The sequence below is a fragment of the Saimiri boliviensis genome, chromosome 8, assembly GCF_048565385.1.
Source record: "Saimiri boliviensis isolate mSaiBol1 chromosome 8, mSaiBol1.pri, whole genome shotgun sequence".
Lineage (NCBI taxonomy): Eukaryota > Metazoa > Chordata > Mammalia > Primates > Cebidae > Saimiri > Saimiri boliviensis.
In genome coordinates, this window is record NC_133456.1 from 30,449,298 (window position 1) to 30,466,715 (window position 17,418).

The following is a 17,418-nucleotide window of genomic DNA, read 5'->3' on the forward strand; positions in this document are numbered from 1 at the left end:
AACTGTTGCCAGCAACTGCAAAAACATACTAAATTGTAAAGTCCATCGACACTATGAAGAAACTGCATCAACTAACAGGCAAAACAACCAGCTAACATCATAATGGCAGGATCGAATTCATACATAACAATATTAACCTTAAATGTAAATGAGCTAAATGTCCCAATTAAAAGACACAGACTGGCAAATTGGTTAAAGAGTCAAGACCCATCAGTGTGCTGTATTCAGGAGATGCATCTCAAGTGCAAAGACACTTAGGCTCAAAATAAAGGGAAGAAGGTATATTTATCAAGCAAATGGAGAGAGAGAAAAAAAAGCTGAGACTGCAGTCCTGGTCTCTGATAAAAGAGACTTTAAACCAACAAAGATCAAAAGAGACAAAGAAGGGTATTACATAATGGTAAAAAGATCAATGCAAGAAGCACTAACTATTCTAATTATACATGCACCCAATACAGGAGCACCTAGATTCATAAAGCAAGTTCTTAGAGACCTACAAAGACACTTAGACTCCCACACAATAATAGTAGGAGACTTTAATACCCCATTGTCAATATTAGACAGATCAATGAGACAGAAAATTAACAAGGATATCCAGGACTTGAACTCAACTGTGGATCAAGCAGATCTAATAGACATCTACAGAACTCTCCGCCCCAAATCAACAGAATATACATTCTTCTTCATCACATTTACTCTAAAATTGACCACATAATTGGAAGTAAAACACTCCTCAGCAAATGCAAAAGAATGGAAATCACAAGAAACAATCTGTCAGACCACAGTGCAATCAAATTAGAACTCAGAATTAAGAAACTCACTCAAAACCAAACAGCTACATGGAAACTGAACAATCTGCTTCTGAATTACTATTGGATAAATAATGAAATGAAGGTAGAAATAAATAAGTTCTTTGAAACCAATGATAACGAAGACGCAATGTACCAGAATCTCTGGGACACATTTAAAGTAGTGTGTAGAGGGAAATTTATAGCACTAAAAAGAAAGGAAGAAAGACATAAAATTGACACTGTAATGTCACAATTAAAAGAACTAGAGGAACAAGAACAAACAAATTCAAAAGCTAGCAGAAGACAAGAAATAACTAAGATTAGAGCAAAACTGAAGGAGATAGAGAAACAAAAAACCCTTCAAAAAATCAGTGAATCCAGGAGCTGGTTTTTAGAAAAGATCATGAAATAGAGACTACTAGCCAGACTAATAAAGAAGAAAAGAGAGAAGAATCAAATAGATACAACAAAAAAAGATAAAGGAGAAATTACTAACAATCTCATAGAGATAAAAATTACCATCGGAGAAGACTATAAATATATCTGTGCAAATAAACTAGAATATCTAGAAGAAATGGATAAATTCCTGGACACAGACACCATCCCAAGACTAAACAAGGAAAAGTCAAATCCCTGAATAGACCAATAGCAAGTTCTGAAATTGAGGCAGGAATTAATAGCCTACCAACCAAAAAAAAAAAAAGTCCAGGACAAGACAGGTTCACAGGTAAATTCTACCAGAGGTACAAAGAGAAGCTGGTACCATTCCTTCTGAAATGATTCCAGACAATACAAAAAGAGAGACTCCTCCCTAACTCATTTTATGAGGCCAGCATCATCCTGATTCCAAAACCTGGCAGAGACACAATGAAAAAAGAAAATTTAGGCCAATATTCCTGAGGAACATCAATGCAAAAATCCTTTAAAAAATACTGGCAAACTGAATCCAGCAGCATATCCATCATGATCAAGTTAGCTTCATCCCTGGGATGTAAGGCTGGTTCCACATACACAAATCAATAAATGTAAACCAACACATAAACAGAACCAATGAGAAAAACCACATGATTATCTCAATAGATGCAGAGAAGGCCTTTGACAAAATTCAACAATGCTTTATGCTAAAAACTCTCAATAAACTAGTTATTGATGGAATGTATCTCAAAATAATAAGAGCTATTTATGACAAATCCACAGCTAATATCATATTGAATGGGTAAAACCTGGAAGCATTCCTGGCACAAGACAATGATGCCCTCTCTCATCACTCTTACTCAATATAGTATTGGAAGTTCTGGCCAGGGCCATTAGGCAAAAATGGAAATAAAGCATATTCAATTAGGGAAAGAGGAAGTCAAATTGTCTCTATTTTCAGATGACTTGATTGTATATTTAGAAGACTGCATTGTCCCCAAATCTCCTTAAGCTAATAAGCAACTTTGACAAAGTCTTGAATACAAAGTCAATGTGCAAACCACAAGTATTCCTATGCAACAGTAACAAACGGAGGCAAATAATGAGTGAACTGCCATTCACAACTGCCACAAAGAGAATAAAATACCTAGGAATACAACTAACAAGAGATGTGAAGGACTTCTTCAAGTAGTACTGCAAACCACTGCTAGAGGAAATAAGAGAAGACACAAACAGATGGAAAAACATTCCCTGTTCATGGAGAGGAAGAATAAATATCATGAAAATGGCCGTACTGCCCAAAGTAATTTATAGATTCAATGCTATCCCCATCAAGCTACAATTGACTTTCTTCACAGAATTGGAAAAAAACACCTTAAATTTCATATAGAACAACCCTAAGCAAAACAAAACAAAAAAAACAAAGCTGGAGGCATCACACTACCTGACTTCAAACTATACTACAAAGCTACAGTAACAAAAACAGCATGGTATTGGTACCAAAACAGATACATAGACCAATGGAACAGGACAGAGGCCTCAGAAACAATGCCACACATCTACAACCATCTGATCTTTGATAAACTTGACAAAAACAAGCAATGGGGAAAGGATTCCCTATTTAATAAATGGTGTTGCGACAACTGGCTAGCCATAAGCAGAAAGCTGAAACTGGTTCCCTTCCTTGCACCTTATACAAAAATTAACTCAAGATTGATTAAATATTAAAATAAGACCTCAAACCATAAAAACTCTAGAAGAAAACCTAGGCAATACCATTCTGGACACAGGCATGGGCAAGGACTTTATGACTAAAACACCAAAAGCAATGGCAATAAAAGCCAAAACTGACATATGGGATATAATTAAACTAAATAGCTTCTGCACAGCAAAAGAAACAATCATTAGAGTAAACTGGCAACCAACAGAATGGGAAAAAAATTTTGTAATTTACCCATCTGACAAAGGGCTAATATCCAGCATCTACAAGGAACTTTAACAAATTTACAAGAGAAAAACAACCCCATCAAAAAGGGGGCAAAGGATATGAACAGACACTTCTCAAAAGAAGACATTTATGCAGCCAACAAACGTAAGAAAAGAAGCTCGTCATCAGTGGTCACTGGAGAAATGCAAATCAAAACCATAATGAGATACCATCTCACACCATTTAGAACAGCAATCTTTAAAAAATCAGGGGACAACAGATGCTGGAGAGGATGTGGAGAAATAGGAATGCTTTTACACTGTTGGTGGGAATGTAAATTATTTCAACCATAGTGGAAGACAGCGTGGTGATTCCTCAAGGATCTAGAACTAGAAATACCATTTACCTGCAATCCTATTACTGGGTATATACCCAAAGGATTATAAATCATTTTATTATAAAGGCACATGCACATGTATGTTCATTGTGACACTGTTCACAATAGCAAAGACTTGGAACCAACCCAAATGTCTATCAATGAGAGACTGGATAAAGAAAATGTGGCACATACACACCATGGAATGCTATGCAGCCATTAAAAGGATGAGTTCATGTCCTCTGCAGGGATATGGATGAAGCTGGAAACCATCATTCTCAGCAAACTAATACAAGAACAGAAACCCAAACACTGCATCTTCCCACTCATAATTGGGAACTGAACAATAAGAACACATGGACACAGGGAGGGGAATGTCACACCCTGGGGCCTGTCAGGAGGTGGGGTGATAGGGGATGGATAGGAGGGGGTTGGGGGGATAGGGGAGGGATAGCATTAGGAGAAATACCTAATGAAGATAATGGGGTGATGGATGCAGCAAACCACTATGGCGTGTGTATAACTGTGTAACAAACCTGCACGTTCTGCACATGTACCCCAGAACTTAAAGTATTATAACTATAATAATATAAAAATAAAATTATGAGGAAGTAAAATTTTATTGTTTTTTAATTGACCTGGAAGGCAGCTTATCCAGTTCACCAACTTATTTTGAGGATGGAGAAACTGAAGTCTAGAAGTATAATTCATAAGCTTAGGCAGACCTAGGACTAGAATTGGAGTCTCCTGAGTTCCTGTTCAACATTTTTTTCTCTACGTTAACTCACAAGTTAGTTGAAATTCTTTTGTCTAGAAAAAATATTCAGTTTAAATAGTAACAGTAACAAGAATTTCTGATACCACTTAAATTGTGCTTCCCTCCTACCTCTAAATTTTTAGAAGTATCCCTCACAGTTTCTTGTCAATTCAACTTACTGACAATATTGTGGCTATTGGCATGAAAGGGCTTATCTGGATCACAAATCTTCTGTGGCAAACATATTCTATAGCTGGAGTAATTACAATTGTAAAAATTAACATTTCTACCAAGGCCAAAATGCATATTTTATCTCTTAGAACTGGTTTCGGGCTGCTTACCTTTAATTCAAATTTAGTCCTAAATTTGCCTAGGGCTAAATAAAGAGTATAGACCAGGCGTATCCAAACTAAGGCCCGCAGGCCGCATGTGGCCCCCTGAGGCCATTTATCTGGCCCCCCGCCACACTTCAGGAAGGGGCACCTCTTTCATTGGTGGTCAGTGAGAGGAGCACAATATGTGGCGGCCCTCCAACGGTCTGAGGGACAGTGAACTGGCCCCCTGTGTAAAAAGTTTGGGGACGCCTGGTATAGACTATATGCCATCCTGTTGATAGTGGTAATCTTCCTGAGAGTGCTTCAACTCACTTAACGCAAACAGGATTGTTTCAGGTTCTCTTCTCATTAACACTTGTCCATGTGCACACTCCAATAGGCATAAACTCATACAGCTCAGTGAAATGTTTTCAATATTGTCCTGCTCTTATAATCACCCCACAGTACAAGTTTTTCCTATTTTTCTTTCTACAGCTGTCACTCTCTTTTCCCTCTTGATAGGTACACATGTAACTCATAATTGTTATAGAAAGAGGCTAAATATAGGTTCCTCAGACTATTTTTTTTCTAGGAAACAAAATATAGTATTCCTAATTTCCCCTTTTTATCTCTCAGGAAATTTATAAAAATAATTGTTTGTCATAAAATTTAGAGATGAGAGGGAGCTTGGAGGTTACATATTTTACGGATTTGGAGACAGTTTAGTAATTTTCTCAGAATCTAGACAAATTAGAGGTAGAAGTATCTAAAATTCAAAATTCCCAAGACCACTCTGGGGAACATAGTGAGTGCTTGAGCCCAGGAGTTCAAGACCCCCTGGGGAACATAGTGAGACGCTGACTCTATAAAAACTGAAAAATAAGCTGGATGTGGTGGTGTGAATCTGTACTCCAGCTGCTTGGGAGGCTGAGGCAGGAGCATCACCTGAGTCCAGGAGTTAGAGGCTGCAGTGCAGTATGATTGTATCATTGTAATCCAACCTCAGCAACAGAATGAGTTCCTATCTCTTAAAAAAAAATTAAAAATGGGCTACTTCTTTCGTAATCCTTACATATTGCTTCTTTTATAACATACTAGCTATTACATGGCTTCAAATCTTTTCCATTCATGGTTAATCACCATACAAGGTTGATACTCATAGACAACTGTTAGAGAAATAACGTCATTATCTGCATGTCTAAGGGATCAGATTTAGTATAGCATAATATTTTTAAAAAATTAAATATAATTTTTGAAAAACAATATAGATCACTGTTAAAAGTTTTCAGGAGTAGTAAATAAGGACTTAATTCACAGCATAGAAGAGCAAATCTTCCTAAAATTATTTTTTTCCTATCTCTCTCTCTAAAATTCTTTTTTTTTTTTTTTTGAGACGGAGTTTTGCTCTTGTTTCCCAGGCTGGAGTGCAATGGCGCGATCTCGGCTCACCACAACCTCTGCCTCCTGGGTTCAGGCAATTCTCCTGCTTCAGCCTCCTGAGTAGCTGGGATTACAGACAGGCGCCACCATGCCCAGCTAATTTTTTGTATTTTTAGTAGAGACAGGGTTTCACCATGTTGACCAGGATGGTCTCGATCTCTTGACCTTGTGATCCACCCGCCTCGGCCTCCCAAAGTGCTGGGATTACAGGCGTGAGCCACCGTGCCCGGCCTCTCTCTCTAAAATTCTTTATCAATAAGACAGTTGTAGCAAAGTTATAGTATTCCCTTTTTTACCCTCTGTAAAAATTTTTGGCCTCTGGCTCTTGTACTTTATTCCCCGCCCCCCCCCACCCACATCCATTCCATAAATAAGCAGATAGTCCCTCCTTTGAAAAATATATGAAGATGAAGATTGCAAACTTTAGAATTTAATATTTTGCCTTTGTTCTTGGTCACATTCAGTTGATAACTGAGGAAATTAAGGTTGCTATACATTAAATATCTATAGATAGAGACACCAAAGAGCTTACTATTGAGATTGAAATAAACTTAATTATTATGGGAAGGGTAGAGAACAGATTTTTACAGAGGAGGGGGTAGTTACCCATAAGCAGAGCCATTCTGGTTTTAGAGGTGAAGAAGGAGATGGAGTGAGGAATGAAGTTGGCGTTATGGCCACAGCCCCATCAGGCTGTCAGTTATTCACTGACTAGTGGTTTTTTACATCTTTTGCATGTGATCTTCATCCTATATGTCTCAGTTCCCATGATCATGGTAAACCTAATTTTAACTATAACAAAAAAAATTAATATGTTTAACATACCTTCTGTTGTAACTGGTAAAGAAATCTCCATGCAAGCTGCTGACTGGGCCTTTCGAAATGGTGGTCTTCCAGGACCCCAGCGATTTACTTTTGAAACATCGGCACTAGAAAGACGTTTTCCAGAACTGCAACTCTGGGAAGTTGGACTTGTGCAATGTCCATTTACATGGTCTGTGCCAAGAGGAGAAAGTCAGCATAAATATCATAATTAACTCTTAACATAAAGGAGTCAAAGTGTGTAGATAAACAAATGAAGATGAGCAAGAATTCCTTTATTTTCTAAACCACATGAATGTGGCTAAGTCTTTGTTCTTTTAAGATTTAGTTACAAATTTAGTAGTTAGCCAAAAATTTCAAAAGTTATTTATTAAGTATAAGATTCCTTTTTTATATTTTGACTATGTAACATAGCTTAAAACTGATTCTAAATCTCTACCATGTAGTCTGTCATTATATTACAGTGTTAAACTTTTTGTTGCATAACTTAAATATACAACGAAAGTACTTTAAGTGCTTGGAATTTAAAAAAAAATAGAAAAAATTTTTACTTTAACTTCTGGGATACATGTGTAGAACGTGCAGGTTTGTTATATATGTATACCTGTGCCATGGTGGTTTGCTGCACCTATCAACCTGTCATCTAGGTTTTAATCCCTGCATCCATTAGGTATTTGTCCTAATGCTATCCCTCCCTTTGCACCCCACCTTGTGACAGGCCCTGGTATGTCATGTTCCCCTCCCTGTGTCCATGTGTTCTCATTGTTCAGCTTCCATTTATGAGTGAGAACATGTGGTGTTTGGTTTTCTTTTCCTGTGTTATTTGCTGAGAATGATGGTTTCCAGCTTCATCCATGTCCCTGCAAAGGACATAAACTCATTCTTATAATTTTTGAGTGCATAGTATTCCATAGTGTATATGTGCCATATTTTCTTTATCCAGCCTATCATTGATGGGCATTTGGGGTAGTTCCAAGTCTTTGCTATTGCAAATAGTGCTACAGTAAACATATGTGTGCATGTGTCTTTATAGTAGAATGATTTATAATCCTTTGGTTATATACCCAGTAATGAGATTGCTGGGTCAAATGGTGTTTCTAATTTTAGATCCTTGAGGAATCGCCACATTGCCTTCCACAATGGTTGAACTAATGTACACTCCCACCAAATGTGTAAAAGTGCTTCTATTTCTCTACCTCCTCTCCAGCATCTCTTGTTTCCTGACTTTTTAATGATTGCCACTGTAACTGGCATGAGATGGTATCTCATCGTGGTTTCGATTTGCATTTCTCTAACGGCCAGTGATGATGAGCTTTTTTTCTTATGTTTGTTGGCTGCATAAATGTCTTCTTTTGAGAAGTGTCTGTTCATATCCTTTGCCCACTTTTTGATGAGGTTTTTTTTTCTTGTAAATTTATTTAAGTTCCTTGTAGATTCTGGATATTAGCCCTTTGTCAGATGGATAGATTGCAAAAATTTTCTTCCATTTTGTAGGTTGCCTGTTGACTCTGATGATAGTTTCTTTTGCTGTGCAGAAGCTCTTTAGTTTAATGAGATCCCATTTGTCAATTGTGGCTTTGGTTGCAATTGCTTTTGATGTTTAAATCACAAAGTCTTTGCCCATGCCCATGTCCCAAGTGGATTCTGTCCAGGGTAATCAGGCAAGAGAAAGGAATAAAGCGTATTCAAATAGGAAGAGAGGAAGTCAAATTGTCTCTGTTTGCAGATAACATGATTTTACATTTAGAAAACCCTACTGTCTCAGCCCAAAAACTCCTTAAGCTGATAAGCAACTTCAGCAAAGTCTCAGGATACAAAATCAGTGTGCAAAAATCACAAGCATTCTTATACACCAATAATGTGTATTATTCTACACTTGATGTCCACGTGTACACATTATTTAGCTCCCACTTATAAGTAAGAACATGCAGTATTAAAAAAACATCTTTTCTCTTTCTTATTTGTTTACTTGTTTCCCATGCTCCTAGGCTTCCCTCATTCTTTCTTTTCTCTCCCTTTCCTCTTCCTCCATAACACTCTCCAACCCCCTTTGTCTGATTGAGTTATTTCAAGAGACCTAGCTTCAAGTTCAGAAATTCTTTCTTCTGCTTGGTGTAGTCTACTGTTAAAGCACTCAATTGTATTTTTTATTTCATTAACTAAATTCTTCAGCTCTGGGATTTGTTTGGTTCTTTTTTATGATATAGATTTCTTTGTTGAATTTCTCATTCAGCTCATGAATTGTTTTTCTGATTTCTTTGTATTGCTTGTCTGTATTCTCTTGTATCTTGCTGAGTTTCCTTAAGATCATTAATTTAAATTCATTTTCAGATATTTCATATTTTTTTTTCCTTTGGAGTCTGTTACTGGAGAATTATTGCGTTCCTTTGGAGATGTTATGTTTTCTTGATTTTTCGTGTTCATATGTCCTTACATTGATATTTCCACAGCTGGTGTAACTAAGTTTTTCCAATTTTATAAAGTAGCTTTCATAGAAAAGTAATTTTTCCTGTTGATGTATCTATAATGTAAATTGGGTACATGGTTTTGGCTTTGGTTCTGGATGGGCACCATAGTGTAGTCTCCATGTGATTACTTTGGTTGTAATCAGTATCAGAGGTGTCTGTAAGTGTCTTAGTGGCATAGGCTGCAGTTGTTTGTAGAGGATGTAGTGAGGATTTGCTGGGGACATAGGTGCCAAGTAGGCTGGTCCTCAGGCCTCCTGGTGAGGTATGTGAGCATCAGCAGTAATGGCAGTGGACCAGCACTTGGGTCCCTGGGTGGCACATGCAGGTACCAGTGGTCTGCTCCTTGGTTCTCTGGGTAGGGTGCATATGCACTGGCAGTGGCAATAGCAGATGGGTCCTTTGGTGCCTGAGTGGAGTGCACAGACACTGGTGGTGTCAGCAGCAGGCCAGTAGGACCAGTCCTGAGGCTACTAGGCAGCATGCATGGGTGCCAGCAGTGAGGGTGATGTGCATATGATTTGAACATATGATTGGGCACCAGCAGTAAGCAAGGTGGCCCAATCCCTAGGCCTCTGGGTGTGGTATACAGGCACTACCGGTGTACATAATAGGGAAGGCAGACTGATCCCTGGGCCCCTGCATGGGGCATGTGGGCATTGGTAGTATCTTTAGTGTAGTGGGCAGGCTGATCCCTGGTCCCTGGGTGGGGTATGTAAGTGTACACTTCAGTTCCCTATGTTGGGTAGGTTGCCTCTCCAATGTGCTGGATCACCTGCTCCCTGGGATGTAGGGTGCTGCAAAGTTTGGGTGCCAGAAATGTGGCTAAACCACTGAGTCAGCTGGCATTGCAACACTGCAGCCTTCTGGGTGGATGTAGAGGGATGTTGGAGATGCAGGAATCATTGGGCACCAGGGCAGGATGTAGTTTGGTGTTGACTCTGGTTTCAAAATGGCACCATATTGCAGCAGCTTGGGTCCCAGAGGTCCCAGCATTAATTCCTCCATGAAAAATTCAGTCTTGTGGACTCCAGGAAGCTACTTATACTAGGCACAGGGCCCAAGTGGGCCAAAGGGCTTTCATGTAGCTGGGACTGCAGGCATTTGTGTTGGAACGTGGACTGCTAGGAATATCTTGCTACCATTTCTCCTGTATTGGAGCATCCCTCCTAGGTGTGAGCAAATCCAACTTAGTGCCTTTTCTATGCTGCCATCTCAAACTTCCATGCCTCAGGGGGTCCCTACTGTTTTCCTTCTGGATTCATTCATTCTTCCCTAGATATTCTACCTGACATATTGTTACCTACTTGCTGTTTTGGTCCTTCTTTGTGGAAAATATGAGTACTAGATATGTACTATGTGTCTGAATCTTCCTTTCACAATGAACTATACATATAGTATATGGTTTTCAAATCATATGTACAAACCTATAACACCATTTGAAACTATTTTGAGGAGAAAGCCTCCTAACATAGATAAAATTATTGGTTATGAAAGTTAAGTAAAACTCTTAGATATATTAAGCAATGTAATGCTCTAGCAGTGATCCCTGGGTATTGTAGTTTCTACCTCCAATTTACTTATTATTTTAAAAACAGCTTTACTTTTTAAAATTTCAACTTCCTTAGAATCTCACTTCGATTTAGACAAAAGTTATTATTTTCTTTGAGTATCCTTCTGCAATTAGTCTAACTTTTTTTTCCAACTGAAATGGAAGCAAAGATTGAATTCCTCTTCCAAAATGGCTGGCTAGATGCAGCCATGGGGAATATCTCCCACCAAGGGACCAGGATATTGGGAAGATGGGGACACTCATAGCAAATCTTCAAAGGGAAAGCATTAAGAGCAGATACAGCAAAGACACAGAGGCTATACAAAGGAGAAGAAGGCTAGGAACCCTGCATTGGGCAACCACACACCATGACTTGTTCCCTAACCCCAGTGACTACTGTGGATGGGGTGAGTTGAGCAGTCAAGAAGCAACCTGCTATCACCATGGAACTCTGAAATCCCCGTAGGAGGAGACCCCCTCAGCCACAATGGATAGTGCTTAGAGAAGTAAGGCGCATTAAAGGAAGAATTCCAGCCAGTGCCCAGAGGGTTTGGCACGGGAGCATCTGTAGTGGAGCAGACTAAGGATGTCCATTCCTCTAGGCTCAACTTGCTCCCATAAAAGCTTTAGCCATAGGGGAAGTGTCAGACCTGAACTCTATAGGGTGGTCTTGCTCATGAGACAGAGCTAGTGTGACCTGAGCCACCCCTTAGTCTTCTGGCCTCTTCCAGGGCTCCAGCCTTGCTAAGTCTGCTTGTAGTGCAGCCCCTAGGTACCTCCTGGGGGTCCTTATCATAGTTCCTGTGCTGGTGGACTGTGCCTGACTGGTAGAGTGCTCCAGCAGAGTGCCCCTGCCTGCACCACACTGAGGTCTCCTCCAACAGCAGCCTCCATGCTGGTTTGCCCACAGGCACTCACCCATGGCCACTCCCACATTGCTTTGCCAGCACATATGTGTGCAGGTAGACATAGCCTTCCCTTTCCTGCCAGTGTAAATATGTGAGTACCCTGTCATGACACTAGTGCAAGCGGAGTGCACCTTGTCCCACTTCTTCCAACTGCACCACCATTGTTGTCAGAGCATTGGTGGGCAAGAAGCCCACTGGCCCTGCCCCTGCCTTTGCCCCACCCATGCAGTGACACTGCCATTGGTGCAAACTAGTCACAGAAAATAGTGGACCACATGATTATCTCAAGAGATGCAGGGAAGGCCTTCAATAAAATCACACACCCGTGCCATGCTAAAAACTCTCCATAAACTAGGTATTAATAGAATGTATCTCAAAATAAGAGCTATTTATGACAAACCCACAGTCAACATCATATTGAATGGGCAAAAACTGGAAGCATTCCCTTTGAAAACCAGCACAAGACAAAAATGCTCTCTCTCACCACTCCTATTCAACATAGTTTTGGAAGTTCTGGCCAGGACAATCAGGCAAGAGAAAGAAATAAAGGGTATTCAAATAGGAAGAGAGGAAGTCAAATTATCTCTGTTCACAGATGGCATGATTGTATATTTAGAAAACCCTGCCATCTCAACCCAAAGTCTCCTTAAGCTGATAAGCAACTTCAGCGAAGTCTCAGGATACAAAACTCAATGTGCAAAACCCACAAGCATTCCTATACACCAACAACAGACAAACAGAAAGCTAAATCATGAATGAACTCCTGTTCACAATTGCTACAAAAAGAATCAAATACCTAGGAATACGACTTACAAAGAATGTGAATGATTTCTTCAGAGAGAACAAACCACTCCTCAAGGAAACAAGAGAGGATACAAACAAATGGAAAAACATTCCATGCTCATGGATAGGAAGAATAAATATCATGAAAATGGCCATACTGCCTAAAGTAATTTACAGATTCAATGCTATCCCCATCAAACTACCATTGACTTTCCTCCCAGAATTAGAAAAAATAAAAAACCACCTTAAATTTCATATAGAACCAAAAAAGAACTTGTATAGTCAAGGCAATCCTAAGCAAAATGAACAAAGCTGGAGTCATCATGCTACCTGACTTCAAACTATACTACAAGGCTACATTAACCAAAACAGCATGGTGCTAGTACCAAAACAACATACAGACCAATGGAACAGAACAGAGGCCTCAGAAATCACACCCCACATCTACAACTATCAGATCTTTGACAAACCAGACAAAAACAAGCAATGGGGAAAGGATTTCCTATTTAATAAATGATGCTGCGAAAACTGGCTAGCCATATTCAGAAAACTGAAACTGGACCCCTTCCTTACACCTTATACAAAAATTCACTCAAGATGGATTAAATACTTAAATATAAAACCTAAAACCATAAAAACCCTAGGAGAAAACCGAGGCAATACCATTCAGAAACATAGGCATGGGCAAACATTTCATGACTAAAACACAAAAAGTAACGGTAACAATAGCCAAAATAGACAAATGGTATCTAAATTAACTAAAGAGCTTATGCACAGCAAAAGGAACCTATCATCAGAGTGAAGAGGCAAACTACAGAACGGGAGAAAAGTTTAAAAATCTATCAATCTGACAATGGGCTAATATCCAGGATCTACAAAGAACTTAAATTTACAAGAGAGAAACAAACAATCCTATCAAAAAGTGGGCAAGGGATATGAATCTCAATGGAAGCCCTTCTGAAAAGAAGACATTTATGTGGCCCACAAACATATAAAAAAATGCTCATCATCACTGGTCATTAGAGAAATGCAAATCAAAACCACAATGAGATAGCATCTCCTGCCAGTTAGATCATTAAAAAGTCAGGAAACAACAGATGCTGGAAGGATGTAGAGAAATAGAAATGGTTTTACACTGTTGGTGGGAGTGTACATTAGTTCAATCATTGTGGTGATTCCTCAAGGATCTAGAACCAGAAATACCATTTGACCCAGCAATCCCATTACTTGGCAGATACCCAAAGGATTATAAATCATTCTACTGTAAAGACTCATGCATATGTATGTTTATTGCAACACAGTACTGTTTACAATAGCAAGGACTTGGAACAAACCCAAATGCACATCAATGATAGACTGGATAAAGAAAATGTGGCAATGTGGCACATATACACCATAGAATATTATATAGCCATAAAAAAGAATCAGTTCATGTCCTTCGCAGGGACATGGATGAAGATGAAAACCATCATTCTCAGCAAACTAACACAAGAACAGAAAACCAAACACTGCATGTTCTCACTGATAAGTGGGAGTTGACCAATAAGAACACATGGACATAGGGAGGGGAACATCACACACCACAGCCTGTCAGGGGGTCGGGGGCTAGGTGAGGGATAGCATTAGGAGAAATACCTAATGTAGATGACGGGTTGATGGGTGCAGCAAACCGTAATAGCACATGTATACCTATGTAACAAACTTGCACGTTCTGCACGTGTATCCCAGAACTTAAAGTATAACACATTAATAATAAGAAAAACTGTATGATAATTTTTACGAATGCAAAAAAGAGGATTTGATAAAATTCAATGTTCCTTCATGATTAAAATCCTCAAAGAAACTGGGCATGCAAGGAACAAACCTCAACATAATAAAAGCCATCTATAATTGAACCACAGTTTTTATCATAATGAATGGAGAAAAACTGAAAGCCTTTCCTCTAAGATCTGGATAACAATAAGTATGCCCACTTTCATCACTGTTATTCAGTATAGTACTGGAAGTCCTAGGTAGAGCAATCGGACAACAGAAAGATATAAAGGGCACCCAAACTGGAAAGGATGAAGTCAAATTTTTCTTGTTTGCTTTTGATATGATTTTATATTTGGAAAAACCTAAGGATTCCATAAGAAAACTATTAGAACTGATAAACATATTCAGTAAAGTTGCAGGATAAAAAAAACAACATACAACAGTCAGTAGCATTTTTATATGCCAACAGTGAACAATGTGAAAAGGATATGAAAAGTGATCCCATTTATAATAGCCACACATAAAATTAAATACCTAGGAATTAACTTAACCAAAGAATGAAAAGAACTCTATAATGGAAACTGTAAAACACTGATGCAGGAAATTGAAGAGGATACCAAAAAATGGAAAGAGTATTCCATGTTCATGGATTGGAAAAATAAATATTGTTAAAATGTTCATACCACTCAAAGCAATCTATAGATTCAATGTAATAACTATCAAAGTACTAATGACATGCATTACAGAAATAGAAAAAATAATTTTAAAATTTATATGAAACCACAAAAGACCCAGAATAGCCAAAGCTATCCTAAGCAAGAAAAATAAAACTGGAGGAATCACATTACCAGACTTCAAATTATACTACAGAGGTATAGTAACAAAAAGAGTATGGTACTGGCATAAAAACAGACACATTGATCAATGGGACAGAATCAAGAATTCAGAAACAAATCCACACACATACAGCGACATCATTTTTGACAAAGGTGCCAAGAACATATGCTGGGGAACCCTATGCAAAACAATGAAAATAGACCTCTACCTGTTGTCACATACAAAAATCAAATCAAAATGCATTAAAGACTTAAAATAAGACCTCAAACTATGAAACTACTACAAGATTGGGGAATATCTCTAGGACATTGGTCTAAGTAAAGACTTCTTATGCAATACCCTACAAGCAGAGGCAACCAAAGCAAACATGAACAAATGGGATCAAATCAAGTTAAAAAGATCTGCACATCCATGGAATCTGGTTTCTAAAAAAAAAAAAAAAAAAAGCAAGAAAAAAAAAGCTCTGCACAGCAAAGGATACAATCAATAAAGTGAAGAGACAAACCACAGAATAGGAGAAAATATTTGCAAACTACACCTTTGATAAGGAATTAGTAACAAATATAAAAAGCTTAAAACAACTCTATAGGAAAAAAAATCTAATAATCTGATCAAAAGATGGGCAAAAAATGTGAACAGACTTTTCTAAAAAATCACATATAAATGTAAAACAAGTTTATGAAAAGGTACTCAACATCACTGATATCAGAGAAATGCAAATCATAACTAATGAGTTATTATCTCACTTCAGTTAAAATGGCTTATATCCAAAATACAGGCAATATCAAATGCTGGTAAGGATGTGAAGAGAGAACTTTAATGTATTGTTGGAAATATAAATTAGCAAAACTACTGTGGAGAACAGTTTGTAGATTCCTCAAAACTAAAAATTGAGCTACCTACTATATGATCCAGCAATCCTACCATTGGGTAGATATCTAAAAGAAAGAAAATCAGGATATTCAAAAGACATCCACAATCCTATGTTTGGAAGCCACCGAAGTGTCCATCCACACATGAATGAATAAAGAAAACATACTACATATGCGCAATGGAGTACTATTCAATCATATCAAAGAATAAAAGCCTGTGATTTGTAAAAGATAGATGGAACTGGAGATTACTATGTTAAGTTAAATAAACCAGGCACAGAAAGACAAACATCAAATATTCTTACTTATTTGTGCTATCGAAAAATAAAATCAATTAAACTCATGGACATAGTAGAAGAATGGTTATATGGATTGGCTCTGTGTCACCACCTAAATATCATGTTGAAGTGTAATCTCTCAGTGTTGGAGGTGGGGCCTGGTGGGAGGTGACTGGATCATGGGGTGGTTTCTAATGGTTTAGCACCATCCCCCTAGTGCTGCCTCATGACAAGAGTTCTCACAAGATCTATTTGTTTAAAAGCATGCAAGGCTGGGCGCGGTGGCTCACACCTGTAATCCCAGCACTTTGGGAGGCCGAGGCAGGTGGATCACAAGGTCAAGAGATTGAGACCATCCTGGTCAACATGGTGAAACCCGTCTCTACTGAAAATACAAAAATTAGCTGGGCATGGTGGCGTGTGCCTGTAATCCCAGCTACTTGGGAGGCTGAGGCAGGAGAATTGTTGAACCCAGGAGGCAGAGGTTGTGGTGAGCCAAGATCACGCCATTGCACTCCAGCCTGGGTAACAAGAGTGAAACTCCGTCCTTTAAAAAAAAAAGCATGCAGCACTGTCCCCTTTGTTCTCTCTTCTTCCTCTGGCCATGAGAAGACATGCCTTGCTTCCCCTTCACCTTCCATCATGAGTATATGTTTCCTGAGGCCTCTCCATTCATGTGGAACTGTGAGTCAATTAAATATATTTTCTTTATAAATTACCCAGTCTCAGGTAGTTCTTTATAGCAGTGTGAGAATGGACTAATACAAAAGGTTACCAGAGGCTGCGAAGGGTATTGGGGCATTAGGTGGTGGAGGGGATGGTTATTGGGTACAAAAATTAGAAAGAATGAATAAGACCTACTATTTGACAGCACAGTAGGGTGACTATAGTCAATAATAATTGTATCTTTCAAAACAAGGAATGTAATTGGATTGTAACTCAAAGGATAAATGCTTGAGGGTATGCATATTCCATTGTCCATGATGTGGTTATTTCACATTGCATACCTGTATCAAAACATCTCGTGTACCCCATAAATATATACACCCACAATGTACCACAAAATTAAAAAAAAAGACTTTTTAAAAAGAAAAAAGATTTTAAAATATTGCTTGTCTACTTCATAA

General features: G+C 38.4%; 1 protein-coding gene across 7 annotated transcripts in view; it reads right to left on the reverse strand.

Moving 5' to 3' along the window:
* The window catches only part of STXBP5L (syntaxin binding protein 5L), a 413,694-nt gene that overhangs the window by 47,026 nt on the left and 349,250 nt on the right, over window positions 1-17,418 (reverse strand). For all 7 annotated transcript variants that reach the window (XM_074404291.1, XM_074404290.1, XM_074404292.1 and 4 more), the window contains one exon: window positions 6,845-7,015. In XM_074404291.1, the coding sequence (XP_074260392.1) occupies window positions 6,845-7,015 (171 nt within the window). The remainder of the gene's footprint in view (window positions 1-6,844; window positions 7,016-17,418) is intronic.